Source organism: Hippichthys cyanospilos, chromosome 18, assembly GCF_059441005.1.
Source record: "Hippichthys cyanospilos isolate Australia breed blue-spotted pipefish chromosome 18, RoL_Hcya_1.0, whole genome shotgun sequence".
NCBI classification, from domain to species: domain Eukaryota; kingdom Metazoa; phylum Chordata; class Actinopteri; order Syngnathiformes; family Syngnathidae; genus Hippichthys; species Hippichthys cyanospilos.
This window is the reverse complement of record NC_142386.1, coordinates 6,076,582-6,096,265: the sequence shown is the minus strand read 5'-3', so window position 1 is coordinate 6,096,265 and position 19,684 is coordinate 6,076,582. Positions and strand designations below refer to the sequence as shown.

At 45.7% G+C, this 19,684-nt stretch overlaps 2 protein-coding genes across 10 annotated transcripts in view; one reads left to right on the top strand and one right to left on the bottom strand.

Moving 5' to 3' along the window:
* Positions 1-11,882, top strand: part of LOC148408663 (actin filament-associated protein 1-like 1) — a 47,498-nt gene extending 35,616 nt beyond the window's left edge. For 3 of the 5 annotated variants that reach the window (XM_088441426.1, XM_088441427.1, XM_088441428.1), the window contains 18 exons: positions 4,328-4,456; positions 4,566-4,646; positions 4,960-5,039; positions 5,113-5,242; positions 5,400-5,489; positions 5,604-5,818; positions 6,128-6,310; positions 6,373-6,465; positions 6,548-6,656; positions 7,365-7,502; positions 7,564-7,778; positions 8,405-8,550; positions 8,635-8,701; positions 9,068-9,179; positions 9,601-9,771; positions 9,848-10,017; positions 10,419-10,547; positions 11,586-11,882. In XM_088441426.1, coding sequence (XP_088297552.1) covers positions 4,372-4,456; positions 4,566-4,646; positions 4,960-5,039; positions 5,113-5,242; positions 5,400-5,489; positions 5,604-5,818; positions 6,128-6,310; positions 6,373-6,465; positions 6,548-6,656; positions 7,365-7,502; positions 7,564-7,778; positions 8,405-8,550; positions 8,635-8,701; positions 9,068-9,179; positions 9,601-9,771; positions 9,848-10,017; positions 10,419-10,547; positions 11,586-11,612 — 2,241 coding nt within the window. In that variant the 5' untranslated portion in view covers positions 4,328-4,371 and the 3' untranslated portion in view covers positions 11,613-11,882. Of the gene's footprint in view, positions 1-1,147; positions 1,345-4,327; positions 4,457-4,565; positions 4,647-4,959; positions 5,040-5,112; positions 5,243-5,399; positions 5,490-5,603; positions 5,819-6,127; positions 6,311-6,372; positions 6,466-6,547; positions 6,657-7,364; positions 7,503-7,563; positions 7,779-8,404; positions 8,551-8,634; positions 8,702-9,067; positions 9,180-9,600; positions 9,772-9,847; positions 10,018-10,418; positions 10,548-11,585 lie in introns of those variants that run through there. The other 2 variants (XM_088441424.1, XM_088441423.1) reach the window with 2 other exon arrangements.
* A 111-nt stretch (positions 11,883-11,993) lies between these two features.
* LOC148408662 (fibroblast growth factor 13-like) lies at positions 11,994-19,439 on the bottom strand. 5 transcript variants are annotated; one of them, XM_088441436.1, is made up of 6 exons: positions 19,214-19,439; positions 18,255-18,592; positions 15,872-15,982; positions 14,570-14,673; positions 14,100-14,490; positions 11,994-13,896 (listed from the first exon to the last, which is right to left on the bottom strand). In XM_088441436.1, the coding sequence occupies exons 2-6, from the start codon at positions 18,424-18,426 to the stop codon at positions 13,760-13,762; spliced, it is 915 nt and encodes a 304-aa protein (XP_088297562.1). In that variant the 5' UTR covers positions 18,427-18,592; positions 19,214-19,439; the 3' UTR covers positions 11,994-13,759. The 5 variants fall into 5 exon arrangements, with proteins under 5 accessions (XP_088297562.1, XP_088297563.1, XP_088297566.1 ...); XM_088441437.1 differs by having other exon boundaries at positions 19,242-19,439; XM_088441440.1 differs by having other exon boundaries at positions 14,100-14,298; positions 19,214-19,428.
* Positions 19,440-19,684: the final 245 nt, after the last annotated feature.

Genomic DNA, 19,684 nt, shown 5'->3' with positions numbered 1-19,684 from the left:
GAGCATTCTCGAAGGCATCAGATAGGCACGCCCAAACAGGAATGTGGTTGCGTGTGTCAGCATGTGTCATGCACTGCATGGGCTTGGCACGGGCCAAAACTTGACAACAATCGGAGCGGCCGACACCTTTCATCATCGCCGTTGTTTCTATCACAGTTCCCTGTCAAAATTTTGAGGAGTCATCTTTTCTTAATGGCTTTTTACCATACACTTTCTTACTGTAATGTCCTTGCATGTGGCAAAGGAAATTATTGACCCGTAAACCCCATAAAATTAATGCACACTCTCCTTGATTGTAGGTGCTGTTTTTGACCACAGCTCACACTCAGTTATCACACACACAATTTGGCTTGGCTTTGGGATTTGTCTCGTTCACCTCAATGGAAAAAGCAGTACTGCCTTCAGGCGGAGGGAGGAACGCCGGTTCCCTAAACACGTGAATATATGAGGACTTGTGTGAGTTAATAGCTCTCCAAAAATAAACGCGCGCGCCCTATGATACACAAGAGCGCATTCACACGTGGAGAATTGAACATTTACAAATGACATGATAAATGCGTACACCTAATTAACAAGCAAATGTATAAATGGCGGATCTATTTGTCAATCTAAAAAACGTGAATATCACGAAAATATTTGTATCAATAAGTTTGAGACAAATTTACCCCCATACATAAGTCTATCCGTATGTTTCTTCTAATGCACAAGGATGCTGCTGGTTGCCACTAGCAACAAAGCCCAGAAATGTCCAACAAAATGTCTGCGTGTAATGAAATGTTGTTGTGTATTTGTGTGTTAATGTATGTGTATGGCTGCTCAAATTACGACATGATGCTTAAAGACAATGAAGACAAAGATGTTTCCATTGTTTTCCTATTAACCATTAGAATTGGAGAGATCAAATGTTTTCAAAGTAATCGAAGCATCTGAAGGTCACCATACTGTTGAGACATTGTGCTAGTTTTTCAAGCGACGTCTGTCTTTCTTGGAAAACTTTTTTTCTAGTATCGTTTCAAATTGGAATCTTAAAGAAACAGCGTCGGTATTGTCTTCAACCCGCTTCAGAGGCTGTTTTGAGGGTAGTGCGCTAGGACCCAGTGGCATCCAAGGTAGTCCAGCGGTGGTCCTCCCGCCCTCGCTCCATCCGGCCGCGGTCAGTGCTCGGACGAGCTCGGCTGCGGCCGCCCGAATGCTCACTCGGCCGGCTGCTCTTCTTTCCTCCTCGTGGCGGTCTTACCCAGCCCCAAAGACCACGACATAGATCTAAAACGACGGAAGCCGTCACCGGTGACCAAAAGTGGGCAATAGGACATTTCGGTCTCATGGAGCCCAAACGCCAAAGCGGTGAGTTTTCACGTGAAGGTTTTGGAAAGTCTGACGTCACTTCTCCGCTCCTGGCGAGCAGCTAACCGTCTCCCGAAGTTTGCCCAATTGATCAAAGTCCAAAAATCATTCGGAAACTAAACCATGTCGGAAAATTGCGTTCGGGACGGGTGAGTGACGTCATATAGACGCTCCTGCAAACAGGTACGGTGACGTCACCAGAATCGCTGGAAGCGTCCGCGAGTGTTTTGCGCCTCCTTTCTCCTTCCCCTTCATCCCTGCTAACTTCTACCTTTCCTTGACTCCCTTATCTCCTTCCTGACTTTCTCACCTTCCTTGCTGCCTTACCTACAACTCTTCCTAGTTAACTTCTCATTCCCTTACTGTTATGCCTCCTTGTCTGCTTCCTTCCATCCTTTCTTTGCTCCGAGGACTTCCCTTGCATTGTTCACTTTCCAACTTCTTCATTTCTTCTCTTTCAGCTTAAACTTTCTCATTTGCTTCTTTTTAACTTCTGCTCTGGTCTCCTTACCTTTTCCTCACCACCTTACCTTGATCCCTCCCCTCTTCTCTTTGGCCTCCCACCTCCTTTCCTTTCTTTGCTACTTTGCCTTTTTACTTTACTCCCCCCCCCCCCCTTCCCTGCTGTATTTCCCTCCGTCCTGGCTTCCTTTCTCAACTCGCTTTTACACTTCCTTTACATTTTTGACTTAACTCACTCGCATCCTTTGCTGCTCCCCCCATTCCTTTGCTTGCCCCCTCACCTCATTTCTCTCCTCTTTAATCTCCATTGAGCTCCCTAGTCTTCTTCTCTTATCCTCACCCATTCCCTATTCTATGGAACCTCCTTCCTTTTGTCCTTGCATCTTTCCCCAGCTTTCTCATCTTCTTCATTTTGTTCCCTTGTCTCCTTCCTTTCGCCTCCTTCCTGACTCCTTTGCTGACTTTCTGCCTCTCGTCCTCCTCCTACACCTTCTTCCCCGCTCCCTAACGTCCTACCTTTTCTCCTCCTTCCCTTCTCCCTCGCTTCATTCCTTGCTTCTTCGTCTCTTCTCATCCCCCCTTCTTTCCTTGCTATGAAACTTCCTTCCCTTCCTTCCTTGTCCCCTTTCCTTACCCACTGAGGACTCTCTCTTCCCTTGCCTTCTTTTTACCTCCTTCACCACCTTACCCAGCTCCCTTACCTTCTCACGTCCTCTTACTCCTTAGTTGTCATTTTTTTGTTTTGTTTTCTTTATGATGGTCCTAAATTTCAATCTGGGATCAATGCACTTCAAGGCCTCGTAAGTGCCCCCCCACTACACATACACACACACTTCCCTTGTCCTTTAGCACAATTCATTTTAGAAGCCCTTTCACACAGAGTTGCAAAAGGAATTTCGAAACTTTGGTCAGTGGTCATTTCTGTGGGAAAACCCTCATTTTTAAATGATTAGAATCTAAATCTGTGAAGACCAAGATTGTGTCCGCCTGGGCGTTAAGACGTGAACTTTGACCCGCCTCCAAAAAAAGAATGTCTGGAGACAGATAAAGGAGAAGAGCAAGAAAGGCACTACATATGCTGTCATCGTTGTTTGCCGCGAGAAGATCACAAAGACACTCAAACAAAATTGGAGTCGCATGGTTCCAGTCTCATGACTGTGTGTGTGTGTTACAATGGCGGCTGTGTGGGCTAAGCGGACCGCAAGCTGGTTGAACAGCTGATCCTCTTCTTCCTTTATACCTTAAAGCAAGAACATCGACCCAATATTTGGGCCATTTTGACCCATTTCTGGGGGGGGGCCTTTCATTCAAAAAATAACAAGCAAGAGCAAAAAATATATAAAAAATAACCCAATTGTCTATTGACCCAAAATTTGAGTCTGTCCTTTTTTGACCCATAATCAAGTTTTATAGTGCACTTTTGTTTTCTAGATAAGGATGAGAAAACAGCACCAAAGCCACGGATTGAAATGAAAATGAATGATTAGCGATGATCACGCATGCTTCTACTGATGAGGAAATATGTTCAAAATGCAAAATGGCCGCCCCACGATCTGGTGGCAAAGGGGCCAATCCAAATGAGACCGTGGACATTCAGGAGTTGTCAACAACTAAGACAGGAAACTACAGCTGCTGGCCTACGCACGCACGAACACACACACACACACACACACACACACATGCTCACAGCTGCCGGCTGGATGTATGAATGGCTGCTCACACACACGATGCAGCTGTGGGGTGTGTGTGTATGTCACGCCCTGTTTTTGAGTGCGCTTTGGTCTCTGACTTGTTTTGCATTTAATTGTGATCCGTGAAGACAATGCACTATTGTGTGTGTAAGCGAAGCAAGAATACACTTATAGCATTCCATAACTCATTGCCATGTGGCATTATGAGGGGAAAAATGAATGTTTTTAGCCTACAACTACGTTTAAATGTGTTTGCAAATATGTGCGAATACTATAACAGTGGATTTTTCTCCCATAATGCCACAGGCTATACAAATGCATATTGTGACTTTATCGGGAAAAACGCCATGTTTTTTACTTTTACAAACTTATTTGCAAGTACATTTGAAAGAGTTTGACATTTTTTCCCTTTTTTTTTTCTTGTTTTTGACCTCTTTTCCTCTATAGAAGGAAACATCCTGACTTAGAAACAGCAGGATGTTTTAGTGTGTGTCCATGTCCACACACACAGAAACAGGAAGTCATCTTTTGACATGAACACAATAACTTTGCAAGAAAAGACAAACGTGGCAATAAATAAGATAGCTACGATGACATATTTAGCTCAGTTTCCAGCTGTTAAACATATGTTGAGAAATATGTGTGTGTGTTTAATTGTGTCATAATCAATGGCAGGGATATTTTAATATGTGCCCGCTGTCCATGCTAACCGTCAAATAAGTATGTGGGATTGAATTGAGGAGTTTCATTTCGAAAAAAAATAATACTGTGGCATCAATAGGTTGTTACCAAAGTATTTTTAGTAATACAGTATGTGTCCGGTTATGCAGAGGTGGTAGAGCGACTGGTCAGTGAACTGGCCGCTCTGTTGAAGATGCTAGACAGCGAGAGCGTCAGCCCAGCCACCGCCGACAAGATGGCGTCCGTGCGCAACATCCTGGACACGCTACAGGTGTCAGGTATCAAAAATGGCCATTCGTCTTGTTTCTATTTTGATTAGAGTAATATCAAATATGAGGCTTTGCGATTTCAGTCATTTACAATTAAAATCATATGTAATCTCCGCAGGCGACGGCTCCACCGTGTACGCCAACAGCTGTCTCTACGGCAACGGAACCAGCTTCGTCGAGTCCTTGTTCGATCGCTTTGGTGAGTTCTTCGACGTGTGATTCACATCTGATGCACCGCCCGTTCTTATACTTAGCAAAATAGCCTGGGAATTTTTCAAAAATGTTTATTGAAATAATCTTTTCTTATGTTCTGATAAGTTAACTCATTCACTTCCAACTCAGTAAAAATAGATCTTTGACGTCCATAGCCGTCAATGGCAGTCAAATGTTATTTTGCGAAATGACAGCAAATTTGGAAAGGTCTAACGTCAGCCAACTAACCGGTCAGGCTCCGAAGTGCCAAATGTGGTCCTCAAGTTTCGTGACGGTGATGGCATAACTTGCGTCAGCAGATTGCGATCTGAACGCGCTCAGTACATCTCCCGTCCAGCAGAGGGATGAAGATGAAAAGGAGACACTTCCCGATCGATCCGTGAGTCGTCTCGACGGGTCGCCTTTTTGTTGTAAACGTGCGCTCGTCGACCGACTTCGCTCGCTTCCCTCAGACCCCCACGGACACGCCCTCGGACACACCCCCTCCGCTGCCAACCACGCCCCTCCCGGAGGACTACTACGAGGAAGCCCTTCCGCTGGAGCCCGAGTCAGCCCCTCAGTATTTCACCACCAACATGGACGGTGGGCACGCTTCCATGCTACTTCAAAATTAAGACCACCATTGTGCAATTATGGTCAAAAAATAAAATCCCCATTGCTTATTTATTTATTCAGCCATTTTAGACAATTACAGTTTAATCAACAACAAGTTTGAGTCCTTCTTTGTTCTCTTCTGCAGCATGTCGAAACTCTGAGGAAGATGCCTACTATGAAGATGCAGACAACAACTACCCCACAACCAGAATCAACGGGCCTCCCAAAAACTCCTGTGAGTACGCTTGACTTCTTCCCGTCGTCTAACAACACGAGAGAAGGACCAATACCAATAATTTTATCTTTGAGGAATTTGAGAAGAACCGGCCGGTGTTTTCCGTGCCCTCAGATAACGACTCCGACGCGGTGAGCAGCTCCTACGAGTCGTACGAGGAGGACGACGAGTCCAAAGCGCAGACGACTTCTCCTCAGCGATGGACCGCCACGGACGGCGGTCCGGACGCTTCGCTCAGGGACTGCCGCATTTGTGCTTTTCTGCCACGGAAGAAGCGATTCGGGCAGTGGGCCAAACAGCTGGTGGTTGTGCGAGATGACAAACTTCAAGTGAGGGACACATGGGGGCGAGGCTTAGAAAAATTAAAAGACAACCAGAGAGACCAGCCTATTTATGTGTCCACTTAAGTGCACGTTTGTTTTCGGTCTTTACCTTTGGATTCAATGGCTCTAGAGCGCTATTTATCTCTGCTCTCTTACGGAGACAAAAGGGACAGAGCAATAAACACAAATAAATAGGCTGGGAACCCTTCACACATTTCCTTCAAATCATTGTAAAAACCTTTTACGTCATGAGAAGAATCTGCCATTTTTATTGAGTGATTTGAATGTGAATTTCCACTTTGTGTGTGCGAATAGTGCTACAAGAGCATCAAGGAGAGCACACCCCACACGGAGATTCCCCTAAGCCAGTGCAGCGTCCTCTACGTCAACAAGGACGGACGAAAGAAGAAAAGACACGAGCTGCGTTTCTCTATGCCTGCTGGTGAGGTTCTGGTACTGGCCGTGCAGAGCAGAGAGCAGGCCCAGAGATGGATCAAGGTATACTCACCATTCCCTAATCACTACTCTTGGGAGAACTTTAATAGAAAATATACTTCCAGGTGGTGCAAGATGTCGGCAGCCATTGTGGGAACATGGACGCCCTCAATGCGTCTGCTTCTCCCCTCGTTCAGAGGAAGACGGAGCTTGACAAGGTGCTTCTATCTTCTTCCCCATCATCACACTCGCACTAAACGGCATCAAGTGACAAAGTCATCCAAGAAATTCTTACCTCAGATTCTGCAGTCCGACAGACACGCGTCAGACTCGGACAGTGGGCCCGTTGCAGACTCTCAATCTTCCGCACGTGGACCGGTTCCAGGGCGGGATGCCGGTGACACGCTCGGTGGGTTTACGTGCCGCCATCACAATCACAAACGGCAATTCGTTTTTTCGATATTACTACGGTGTTATGTCATGAACACCCGATTGTCTTGATACAATTCAAGCTTATCGTTTCATTCTCATTGATATTTGGCTGCAGTGGTTCATTTATTTTTCTTCTTTTGTTGTTTTGTTTTGTGCTTTGCGGTGCGAGGGGGCGACAGGAAATGAAACGGGCGCAGATAGGACGTCCTTCCTGTCCACTTCCTGCTATTGTGTCCTCACGACATCACAAAATTGAAAGCAGTCATGGGGGGGGTGAATAATGGATTTCAGGCCCAACTTCACAATTACGAAGGCAGAATGTCTTCGGTACTTTTTAACATGTATTAATCTACCAAATTAAATTGCTTGGCTTCATTTTTTTTCATTCTGTAATTACAGCTTGTAGTGTTAGACTTTATTTACAATTAAAAAACATGACAAACGCCACTGTTTTTGAAATAACTATTGCTGCGTTGTTTTTCAAATGAATTATAATGTAATTTTTCATGATAGCAATAGCGCACTCGTGTCCAAAATACTCTTAAAAATGTCGTAAAAAAGTTTGATGCAAATGTGCCCCCCCCCCACACACACACACACACACACTTTGTATTGAAAAAAAAAACTGACATAAATCATTTCAAATCCAATGAACATGTACGCTAAAAGTGAATTTGGTTTGCAGGCAAAGCAAAGCGCGGCGCCTTGTCGGAGTTGACGGGATCCATGAGCCGTGCGGCGGGAAAGACCATCAATCAAATCATCACCTTCTCCAAACGCAAGCCTCCCCTCCCCGCCGGTCGCCACGACAACCCTGGCCGCGGTGAGGCTCCTTGTTATTTGGTTTGGGTGATCAGCTGACCCGGTTACACCCGTCACTCCAGGATATCTGAATGTGTGCGTGGGCGGAGTCTGGAGGGAATGCTGGTGCACAGTGCGAGCAGGGAGTCTGAATCTGCAGAAGGACCCAGGTGACCCGCGGTCACCCGTCACGGCCGTCCCCCTGCGAGGGGCTGAGGTGGTGCCAGGGGGGCTCGGACCCAAGCGTCCTTTCTCCTTCCGCATCCTGCAGGGAGGGGTGGAGCTAGTGGCCTTGGAGGTAATCGGGTCCGTTCAGATATTCATTTTAGAACGACAGCATGCCATTCATATACTTGTTTGTGTCCACTTGTGTATCCATTTTGTCTCAGTAAAACGCATGAGACATGATTGGAGACGCCAGGACGTCCTCTGCTCAGCACTCTAGGACTTAGTAGAGTAGATCCGATGACCCAAAAGATATCGAACATAAACAAATGTCCACTACTGGGGACACGAATAACGATGTATAAGATATATAGAAGGTTTAAAAAAAAATAGACATGACTTACAGGCAGAACATTTGAAAGTATTACAATACTTTATCCTAAGAATTCATTTAACCTTAAATTTCAGTTGCAGGCACTCAAAATGACACTTGAAAGACACATAAACAAACGTGTGTGGGATTGAATGAGTTCAACCAACAGATGCCTCAGAATGAACATACCCGTAACATACCATGATGTCATTTCAATTTCAAAACCGAAATATTCTGCAAAATATGCGCCGAGTCGCTTGCTGATAAACCGGAAGTCAGAAAAAAAGTAGCAAAAGTAGTTTGACTTTGAACCCCAAATTCCAATGAAAATTTCTCATTTCAATTGTATAGCTCAGAGTTGAAATTGCTGTTTGCTTGCGGGTCAGGCCAGCTGCCCGGAGAGTCTGGGTCGCTGGCTGGGCGTCCTGTTGGCCGAGACGGGCAGCGGCGCGCTCCCCGAAGAGCTCCACTACGACTATGTTGACGTGGACACGCTGACGGACATCCGCCACGCCGCCAGACACTCTTTCCTGTGAGACATGCGCACTTCCTGCATGCCACCCGCTTCCTCTTGTCCATCTTCATGTCAGTCTTTTTCTGCCTGGCTTCTTCTCAGGTGGGCCGCCGCCACGTCCGCCCACGGCGGCGCCGTCACGTACGACGAGGTTTACGAAAGTGTGGCGGTGAGGTTTTCACTATTGATCACTATAAGACAATCAGGCAATGAGTTGATTCATCTTCCAACTAATTTGCTCTTGATATGAAAAAAGTCATGTTCCTTACACGGCATTATAAAGCATTGAAGTAGCATCTGACAAATCTTGCTGGAACCCTCTTAAAATCTCCTGTGCCTTCACGTACCACCACAAAGTCGCTTCATGTTTCAATTCATTTGCTCTTAATTTAAAAAGAAAACATAAAGTTATTACAGGGTATTTAAACGCGCGAATTAAAACCATTAATTTCCTAACGCTTGTGCTTTTTTGTGTGTGTAATTTTCGTTTTTTTACCTGACCTCCCTTTTTTTTTGCGCCACGTGTTTCCAACAGGATGATGAGGACGTGGTGGCCAGAGGTGGCTCGGTGAGGCGCCACGCCTCCTTCTCCAGCAGAGACTCTGATAAGACGGAGCAACAGGCCGTCATCAAGAGACACGCTTCCAGTCAGTTACAATCCGCCAATCATCAATCTGAACAGAAAGCTCCCTAATCACTAGATGTATTTTTTTTATAAATAGAGAGCAGAGTGAACCATATACACTGTAAGAAAAAAAAAAAAAAGACAGAGCAAGCGTTTTCATTGTGTCCACTGCAGTGGCCATTTATTTTTGGTATCTGTCTTTTGATTCATTAGCGCAACCCTCCTAAGTCCTAGTGTGCTCACTTGAGGACATCCTCGCCTGTTCAATCATGTCTCATGTGTTTGGCCGGGATACAATTTTTACATTTTTTCCAGCACTTAGCTGAGACGAAATGGACACAACAGTGGACACAAATGAATAGGCGGTGCTAGAAAATGACTAAAAAATGACTGGCTGACTTAATTAGACACTTCAGGGTCATTCTGCGCCTTTTGCCTTTCAGACGTCAACCAGTACGCCCGCTATGGGAAACTGCGCGCCGAGGACGACGCCAGGAAGTACGTGACGCAGCAGGCCGAGCTGGAGAAGCAGAAGGATGCCCTCAGATGCGCCCTCAACGCCCTGCGCGCCGAGAGGAAAACCTTGAAGGAATTGAAGGACAATCGCGTCACGGGTAAGGTGCGGCCGTCACAGCAACCGTCTCTGCAAGCATTGACTGTGTTTCTGTGCGTGGGCGTGGTCACACGCAGACGCCGCCACGGAGCGACGCCTGGTCCAGTTAGAGACGCTGTGCCGGCAGAAGGAGGAGGAGCGGGTGGAGCTTGAGCTCAAGATGACCCAAGTCAAAGAAAACCTCAAAAAGTCATTGGCCAGGGGCGCCATCATGGAACCGCCCACCGGCGCCACGCTCGCCACCAAGGTAGCACAAAGTTTTCTGTCGCCTCGTTTGTTTTTCCCATTTTCAAGTGGCCACTGAATACTTTTTTTTTTTTCATTTTATGTCAACAGTCGTAATTCTCACTTTAAAGTCTGAATTCTGGGATTAAAGTCGGAGTTTTAAGTGTAAAGTGAGAATTCTGAGAATAAAGTCAGAAATCTGAGATGAAAGTGAGAATCCCGCCGAACAATTAACCCCTTCATCGGCCCTAATCCTCTTTCAAAACAAAATAAAACTGAGTACATCTCGAAAAAAAGTCAAAGCAAAATAAACGAGTTTTCTGTATGATAACAAATCCAAACTATTGAACTATTATTTTAACTATTATTTCCTCCCGCGATTGAAAAGGAAAAGCCGTCACAGGCAATGCCATGTGCTTGCAGGTGTGCATTGACAAGGCAAACAAAGTGTCCAACAACAACTTGATTCCCGTCAACTCAGCTTCCGAACTGAGAAAGCGCCCCCCCTCTCTCTATGCCTCCTCCAAGGGAAACGTCATGCAGAAGGCCAAGGTGAGTGCATGTCAGCCTTTTGATTCTCCCGAAACCAAAACTGTATCGATTTTTTTTTTTTCCTATCAAGTCACAAGGGCATTGTTTAAACAGCCCAAAGGACTCCTTGCTGTGCAATACACCCTAGAAGACAGAGATTTCACTCTTTTTTTTACATAAACAAATGACTTAATTTCAAGAATGGGCTCTTTTTAAAAAAAAACACACACACACACAGTCAATATTATGATACTATAGGAAAGGGAAATGTACTGTACATTTTGTTGTACATTGCACATGCAAGTTTTCCATTGAAAACAGCGGCTGCAAAAGAATTGCTTCAGTCGAAACCGAAACCCCTGTTTGATTTTTTTCAAGTCAGGCCATTTTAATGGTCTATGGTGAACGAATTGCTCTGGAAAATTTGGCCCGCCGGGTCCAATAACTGGAATTCAAAACCAACATTTTCTCAATTTCTGTGCCTCAAAATTGGAATTTTGATCCAATATGAACTGATGATTTCAAACAAACATTTTTTAAATTACAAAAACAATGATTAAAAATAAGAAGACAAATACTAAAAATAAGCAAATATTTCAAACCGAAAAAATTCCAAACTTCTAATGTTAAAGGCTTCAAAAATGATCATCCACTAGGGAATTGTTTTCTGTTTGGTAAAAGCTGCTTAATAGTTGAGCGTCTGTGTAAAAATTCAATTTGATCCAGATTGGGAGGTACAGTGTATAGACTATAGTGCCATCTAGTGGTGTGCCAAGAAAAGACTACTTTGGCTAACTTCTACTTCGGGTTAGGTGCAGCGCCACCTGTGAAATATGATTAGCTATCATTAACTAAGCCTATGATTATTTGAAAGCAAAGATGTGATAGAACACTTTTGGCATATAATTGTAATCGTGGGTTTTTAAATAAATGAATTTTTATTTCTTCTCTAAGTTTCAAAGTGCTATTTTCACATCTGTGGAGTATAATTTGGAGTTGGACAATTTTCAGTCAAATAGCGATACCTGAAAAATGTGTTTGTTGCTGCCCGTTTTGCAGGAGTGGGAATCCAAGACGTGCACGTAAAGACGGCCGCGCGAGGGAAACGGACGAGAGACAAACGAACACGTGGTCGGCGTGACCTCAAACACGTGACCCTGGCGTGTTGACCAAGGTCATGCGGGGAGGTAATGATAGACCCGGGCCCGCCTCTCACCTGGACGTCATTGTGAAAGTGTGTGAATGATGACCCAGTGGCGCCCCCTGGCTTCAGATTGGCTGACTCTCCTAAATTATGTTGATCTTGTGTATTATACTGCTGCACTTTATGGAATTGAACTAAAACGACTTGATCAACGTCGACTGTCCCCTCTTCCTTTGAGTAGTAGCACCTCCCGGTGTTGGCAGTGTGTATTGCATCGTTCAAAATTGTAGCGACCCTCGACTCGTTGCAAAACAGAGCGAGCATTCACTTGTTTACAAAGTTTATTCAGTGCATGTCAAGTTAAGTCCTCGGCGGGAAGGAAAGGATCCCGCGCTGCCCGCCGTTGTTCCGTCTCGTTGGTCCCACCGTCGCGAGCGTTCCGTTTTGACCCCGGCGGCTCGCCGGCGCCCTCCGGCGAGCGTAAACGTAAAGAGCAACCTCAGCATGCTGCTACGAGGGCAGAGGTCATGCGGCAAGACTGGCGCCACGGCAACAAAGGTGAACTCCACAACCGCGTTCTTGGAGATCTTGCGCGTGAATGCTGCAGCATTGACGCGAGAATCCAATGTTGTAGACTTCATTGAAATGGAACCGGAGAGGCGGGCGGAGCCACTGCTACACAGTAACAATGAGAATTGCTCAAATGCTAACAGCTGAAATGCTAACGTAGCAAAGAAGTCATGAGTGAGTTTGGAAAGCACAAATGTCCTGAGTTGAAGTTGGAATGCGTTGGATGGCTACTCCACCTTGTTAAATGTCTTCATTCCAGTTTGAGAACAGCGATAGAGCCATCTGACGCCGTCTGCGTTGGTTCGGGGATTTTGCCGTGGATAAAATGACGCGGAAATGGGCAATTGTCCGCAATAGTTGGCGAGATGTGGTGAGTTTGCCGCACTCTCGTGTAAACATGGGAGCATGTCACGCACACGCACGCACGCCGCACCTTGCAAACATGGCCACCAGCAGCTGCGTGTAAACATGGCCGCCTTTTGTTTTTTTTTCCCCGGCAACAGCCTGCTTTCTTCTTTGGTTCCGTGTTCTGTCTGTCCCATGATTGTCTTTCCACATCTGCGTGTGGCTGTGTCGGGAATCATTCTTCAGCCTTTAGAAAGTTGGATACTCTACTGTAGGGGTGGATACGTTTCGGTATCGGGCCGATACCTTGCCTTATTTTAAGGTATTGGGACTCACCACGGCAGCCGCGCTCTCGAAGATCACTTAGCACAAACTAGAATTACAAAATAGAAGAGAAAATTGCTATTCATTTTGAGAAAGTTGACAGAAAATGCTAAATTGGAGTTTTTTTTTTTTTTGGGGGGGGGGGGGGGGGGGGTATTGTGAGGAGGAACCAAGTATTTTTTTTCGAGGCCAGAGCTTAATTTTGAAAGAAAAAAATAGAGGTGAGTTTACCAATTCATCAGCCGATTACTTTTAAAAATATTAATGAATAAAACAGCATTTGTTTCCTCCCGATGCTTTTCAATCATTCGGATTTTCATAGCAGGCTTCAACAGTAAATATTTTGTTAAAGAAATATATTTTTCTCCTCAACTTTCTTACCATCAGTATGTTGCTCAAAAACGGAAGCGGGGTTCCCCATAAAATACCTTCTGGTAATTGACGCTGCCCCAAAAAGCTTACGATTGCTTAGTGATACCACAGGAGGGCGGTATAGCACTACTTTTTTTGTAACTGAAACTCTTCAACCTACTTCAACATTACTTTGGCACCAAAACAGGTGTAGGATAAGCACAAAAACAGAAGTAGGAGATTTGTTCCTCCCTAAATATGTCAGAAAGGATTTTGGAAGTTTATTTCTTAAATCAAATCTGCAAAATCAGCAGACCTGATTTGTTTAAGAGCTCTTTCTAGGAACTGTATAAAAAAACGTATGTCATGTTAAGGGGTCGTTTGGATTCATGGTTCTGTTTGAAAATGAGCGAATGATTCCCAACACAGATTTAGTGTGTTGTGTGTGAGTGTGAGTTAGGGGCTCCGGGGGTAAGTTGGGTTGACCCCGTAAGAGCGGCTAGGACAGGTCGTTGTTGCTAGGCGACTTCCCTCCGTTGAGCAGAGCCGAAGCGCTGCGGCTTTTGGTCGGCGTGCCGCTGCCTGAGCGCGACATCTCGGTCAGGTCGTGAAGTGACGGCTCTCTGTACATCGCCACTACACACACACACACACAGAGACACATCAATTCAAACTTTTTTACGCAATATCCTCCATAGGAAATGATGTCATTCCAATTTTTATGATCTTGACGGCCGTGATTGGTTAGCTGAGCTAGGCGAATATTTTGCACTTTGCCTTCTAAGAGTGAGGCGCGTTGACTCAACGGTTTGAGCGCTCAAGCGTTCTCGGGATGGTACCTTTGAGCGGTTTGGGAATGAAGTGGGCGGCAGCTTTGTTCTTCTTGACATGGTTGCCTTTCATGACGCCGCCCTCCTTGTTGAGTCCCAAGTACCAGGCCCGGCCCGACGCCTGCTGGCGGTACAGCATGGACGAGTAGGTCACGTAGTAGTTCTCGAACACCGACTCCTTGAACTTGCACTCGGGCGTGAAGTGTTCCTGCGGGACGACACACAGGCACGGGTGGGGGCGGGGCACGAAGCGCGCCGGACCGCATCGGGGCGCTGACGTTTGCGATTCCTCGTTCCCCAGTCTCCGTGGCAACCGGCTACTCCCCGGAATGCCAAGTGGATGCCGTGAGGATGCCGGTGCCGTTGCTAGCGGAAACGGGAACGTATTCTCCACCCCCCTCTGAAATTTCACTTCTTCAGCAGACGCTTGTGTATAAGCGTGTGTGTGTTTGTGTGTGCATGTGTGTGTGTGTACATACAGAGGTGTAGAGGAATCCCTCGCTGTTCATGGCCAGGTACAGTTTGGTTTGGACACCCTGTATGGCAACCACCCTTAGTCCAACGGGGATCAGATTGAACACAGCTGTTACGAAAACACACAAAATTGTGAGTGTGCACGCCCTGTTCACACACGGTGCTGACACGTATTTATTCTAATGGCTGCACGTAGTGTGACACATCTCGAATAGCTGAGCTGAGTGGTCTGACTAGTGCACTTGTAAGTAAGGGTTAGCAAGTACTAATAGGTTTCAGATGGATACGTCCCAATTTGTAGGTACCGGTATCAGGTCCTAATGCAAGCTTCCGATAACAGTAATTCCTCCTTGGCAGTAGTTGGCGCTATTTGGTAACAGTTTGACACATTGAAAAATGTTTTGTCAGTCTCAAATAACATTTTGTATTTCAGAAGTAGTTGATTTTTTTTTTTACTGAATTGTGTTATTGTTACAGTCTCCAAACATGTTAAAAAAAAAATAATTTTAGTGTGTCTAAAATGGACTGACGCCACTTTTGGGTAAAATGGATAACTGTCAATGCGTTATTTTTTCAAAAACCATCCAAAGGGTGTCACAAATTAAGTGATCTGACTTTTTGGGTAAAATTGGTAACTGAAAAATTTGACTTTGTCCCCTTTTTTGACCGTTGTTGGTTTATTTTTGGAAAATAACCGGAATTTGGTATTTACTTTTTACCCAACAGTTTTTCATTACACTCTTCAAACGTGTTAAAAAAAAATCATTCAAAGTGCGCTGACTGACGCAACCTTTGGGGTAAAAGCGATAACAAGTTGGGTTAATCCCCTTTGACCCGATTTGGATTGTCCAGACCCAACAGTTGGGTGAAACTAACCGAAACTGGGATAGATTGACCCAACTTTTGGGGTAAAATGAATGACAAGTTGGATTGGTCCCCCTTTGACGCGATTGTCAGTACCCAACAGTTTGTTGAGTTGTAGACTCTAAACAGTTGGGTTAAAAAATAACCCAAATTGGGTCCAAAACGGACTGACCTAACTTTGGGGGTAAAACAGATAACTTAACAAGTCGGGTTGGTCCTCTTTTGACCCGATTTGGATTGTCAGGACACAAATGTTGAGTTACACTCTAGAAACAGTTGGGTCAAAAATAACCCAAAACCCAAATTGGGTCAAAGACGAACTGACCCAACTTTTGGGATAAAACTGATAACATTTTGGGTTGGTCTCCTTCTGACTCAGTTTGGATTGTCAAAAATAGGGATTAAAAACGGACAAATTTCACAAGCTGCGTGCGCGTGCTGACCGGAGGCGGCGTCTTCTTCTTTGGTTCCGTCGATGGTGCCATCGGGCTGAAGCTGCAGCTGGAAGCCCTGCCGACTGGACAGGCGCGTCACGATGCCCTTCAGCTGCGGCTCTGCACAAACAAAAGACCGCTCGCCATTCGTAGTGGACAAACGAGCGACCGCTCACCGGCGGCAACGAAGTCCCGGAGCCCGGATGGGAGGCAGGCGCTCCGCCGTCGGCCAACCAATCACCGTTGAGCTGAGGGCGAGGAGGATGAAGCTCACCTGGCGGCCTCCTCCTCTTCCTCTTCTTGCGGGCGCCAAACAAGTTGACGCGCGCAAAGACGTTGAGTTTGCTGCCGGCGCTCTCGTTGGCACCGTCGCCGCGGCACGCGCTCGCCTTCTCGCGTTCGCGCGCTTGCCGCTTCTGGTGCATCAGAGAGCTGGCGATGGCAGCTGCGCGCGACATATCGGCGGGAGGGAGGGTGGGGGGGGCGAGGCGTTCACGGCCGGCGGGCCTCGGTGACCGGCGCACGCCCGCGCGTCCTCACGTCCATCGGCGCGCTTGACGAATCCGCTAAAGACCCCTGACGACCCCCACTCTCCTCCCGCCGACCCCCCCTTGCCGCCCCCCCGCGCAGCTCGGTCGCCGCGGCGACGCCTCTCAGCCTGGGCGACCTCCGCATCCCAGCATCAGCTCTTGCGTCTGAAAGTGTGTAAGTGTGTGTGTGACTTTTTGGGGAGTGTTGCTGTTTTTGTGTGTGTATGGGCGAGAGTGTGCACGTGTGTGAGAGAGAGAGATGTGTGCGTTGCGTTTGTGTGAGTGAGCATGTGTGGAAGAGAGCGTTTGAAAATTTTGTGACGTCTGCATGTGTGTACACGAAATTTTGCTGTTTCTTGTATTACATCAATTAAAAAGGCCGTGTGTACTTGTTTGTGCGTACGTGTGTTGCGCAGCTACACTCACCCCCCCATAACCCCCCCTCCAGTCCTTCTGTTTGTCAATGAAACGATGCGCCGTTCATAAAAAAAAAAAAATTCACTGAGGAGAACGAGCGAAGAAGATGGAGGCTGCAAGAGTGTGTGTGTGTGTGTGTGTAAGGGGGGGGGGGTGGAGGGGAGGGGCCTTGCTGCTGTTTTGGTGCAGAGGTGCTGCAAGAAGATCTCTGCAACGTACGCACTCGTGCACAGCCTAACTCACCGATACCAAGTACCCTTACCACTAGGGCTTTTGAGCCACAAAAAGCACCAGCGTTATTACTAAAAAAATAAATAAAATAAAAGACCCACCTATTCCAATCGGCCTTTGTCTTCAAATTAAAAAAAAAAGACATAATTCAATTCTTCTCATTTGTCATTTCTGTTTTGTGATGGTAAAAATGCTCCAAGCCCATGCTAGTATTGGCTGCTATTGATTACTTAAAATAATGCCAGCTATTGGTCCGATACTTGGTGTTGGATTGCCCCTCCCCCTTAAAAAAAAAAAAAGACTTTTCCTAACACACACTGGTAAATATCTTAGCTGGGCATTTCTTAGCACCTAACTTTAACCGTTATAACTGATGGCTCAAACTTAAGAAAAATCCAATTCAAACCTTTATTGTAAAACCCTCTAGAAGAGGTCGAGATGAGTGAGGTGCACCGAACGATCCCCACAAAGGGTGCGAGGAAAAGGGCAGCCAAAAAGCTGACAACATGGCCTTCTGATCAGCTTTCGGCAGAGGCGCGCAGGCAATCCAAACGAATGCGAAAACAAAAATGAGACTGGATGTATATTTTGTTTGCAAAGACGGAAGCCCCGCCTCCCCCACAATCGCATTCCAGCAATTGGACAGATGAAGTTCTACTTTCACTCTTCCAACCAGGGGCGTCGCCAAAAAAAAAAAAAGAAAATCTGTGGGGTAGCCTAAAATGGCATGCAAAAATCAGGGTTTCATGAAATCAAATAATTATGTTCATTTTAGCTTATTCATTTGTGTCCTCTGTAGACACAATTGGAAAGGCCAGGATGTCCTCTGCTGAGCACACCAGGACTTAGTAAGTTAGCCCGAATGAGTCAAAAGATATGGACCAAAAACAAATGTCCCCTACTGGGGACACAAATAAATAGGCTGGACTCGAAAAATCACAGATGAAACTTTTCTAAAAATTGCCCAAAGGATAGCCATGGCGGTCCCTGTCCACCATGTAGCTCCGCCCCCACAAGTTCCAACACGCTCTTAACACATTTCCAAGCATCCATTTTGTTCAACAAGCTTAATGCCAGTGTGTAACAGCCAAGGAACACAGGCAACAAACCAGAACTTTTCTACTGTTTGCCCCAGAACAACCTTTGCAGTAGATTTTCAAAAAGCTTCGCCCTGTCCTTTCCGTCCCACCCTGTGGCGTCCCGTCCCGTCCTACCTGAGGTGGATCTGCGAAGAGGGAAGGTCATGCTGCGCCCGTGGAGCTCCGGAGCGTCTGCGCTCCCGGCTATTGCAAACTTCCCGTCGACCAATCGCGGAAGTTGCATGCGTTCGATTCTCTCCGGGCCTCCGGATCCATTAGGCCCACCCGGCGGATCGTTACAGGACATTAGAGGCCATTAGGACTTCATCAATCTTTCATCTCGGCCTAGCCGGGACGGAGGTGGGACGCTTCCCAAATCTCGACACCCGGACGCCCGCCTTGGGCAATCTCACCTGTGCTTTTGCTGCCGCAGTGCCGTTGGGCCAATGGCGGGGAACGGTGGCATCTTACGCCTACTCATGGGACAAAAAACATATGTATTAGGGATGTCAAACATTTTTCACTCAGATTAATCACCTTTTATTATGGATAATCCTGATTAATCTTTTCATTATAATGGCTTTGAAAATACGTAGACATTTTACACTCTGTATATTTGTGTGTGTGTCAGTTAAACAATTATTTTCTACTCAGATATTAATTAGTTAATTGTTAAATATAATGGCTTTAGCTATATATAAACACACATACATATCTCATACATTCAAACACACACGTGTTGTCAATGTTTCATCTGATTAATCACAGCTTTGAAACTTGAATAAACACGATTAATCAGTTGATTATAGAAGCTTTCTCAATACATAAGACAGACATGCCTCACGCATATACAGATTTAAGTATCTATATAAGCAAATTAGAGTTGTTAAATAATAATGTATTCCTCGAATTAATCACACGTTTCAATTATGAATAATCACGATTAATCAGTTAAGAATTAAGGCTTTCTCCCACCAAGTTTTGTGTTGAATATTTCTACATTTGTTGTCTGCTCTCGACTAGCGTTTTTGCTAACGACTGCCTCACAAAATATGTTTGGACTTTGTTTTGAAGACAGTTGAAGCAAATTTTACCTCAGCAATTGGATTGGATACGCCTCACCTATTTTTAACAAGCAGTTCCTTCGCAATATATGTGTGCATATGTGCGCTCACACATCAATAAACACGCAGTTAATGGTGTTGCCTGCATCCATCCCATAATAGCACACATTACATATCAGGCACACTCAGGCTCGTGTCCATTATCCTGTGACACGATTAGCTGTTATGGCGCGTGCACGCTCTGCGGGTGCGTGCGTGGCCAAAAAGCGCTGAAGCGATAAAGCGAAGTTGCAGACGAGGAAGAAGCCCTCTCAGCAAGTTCAACTTCCAAAGTGTCCGACGAACGAGCCACACGAGAAAGTTGAGTCAAAGCCCAACCTTCTTTTGCCTTTTGACTTGCATAAGGTCGTTATGCACATCAAAAGCCGCATCAAAATTGTAAAAGAATAAATAAAGTTTGCTTTAAGTGCTTTTAAAAAAGTAGCGGAACTCCTTTGGCTA

What these genes read in the sequence shown, in the direction of transcription:
- LOC148408662 (XM_088441435.1), bottom strand. Translation starts at nt 16,320, where the DNA reads ATGTCGCGCGCAGCTGCCATCGCCAGCTCTCTGATGCACCAGAAGCGG. An exon ending in GAAGAGGAGGAGGCCGCCAG is followed by an intron (nt 15,983 to 16,136) that starts GTGAGCTTCATC and finishes TTGTTTGTGCAG; the next exon opens with AGCCGCAGCTGAAGGGCATC. An exon ending in CATTCCCAAACCGCTCAAAG is followed by an intron (nt 13,897 to 14,099) that starts GTACCATCCCGA and finishes GTGTGTGTGTAG; the next exon opens with TGGCGATGTACAGAGAGCCG.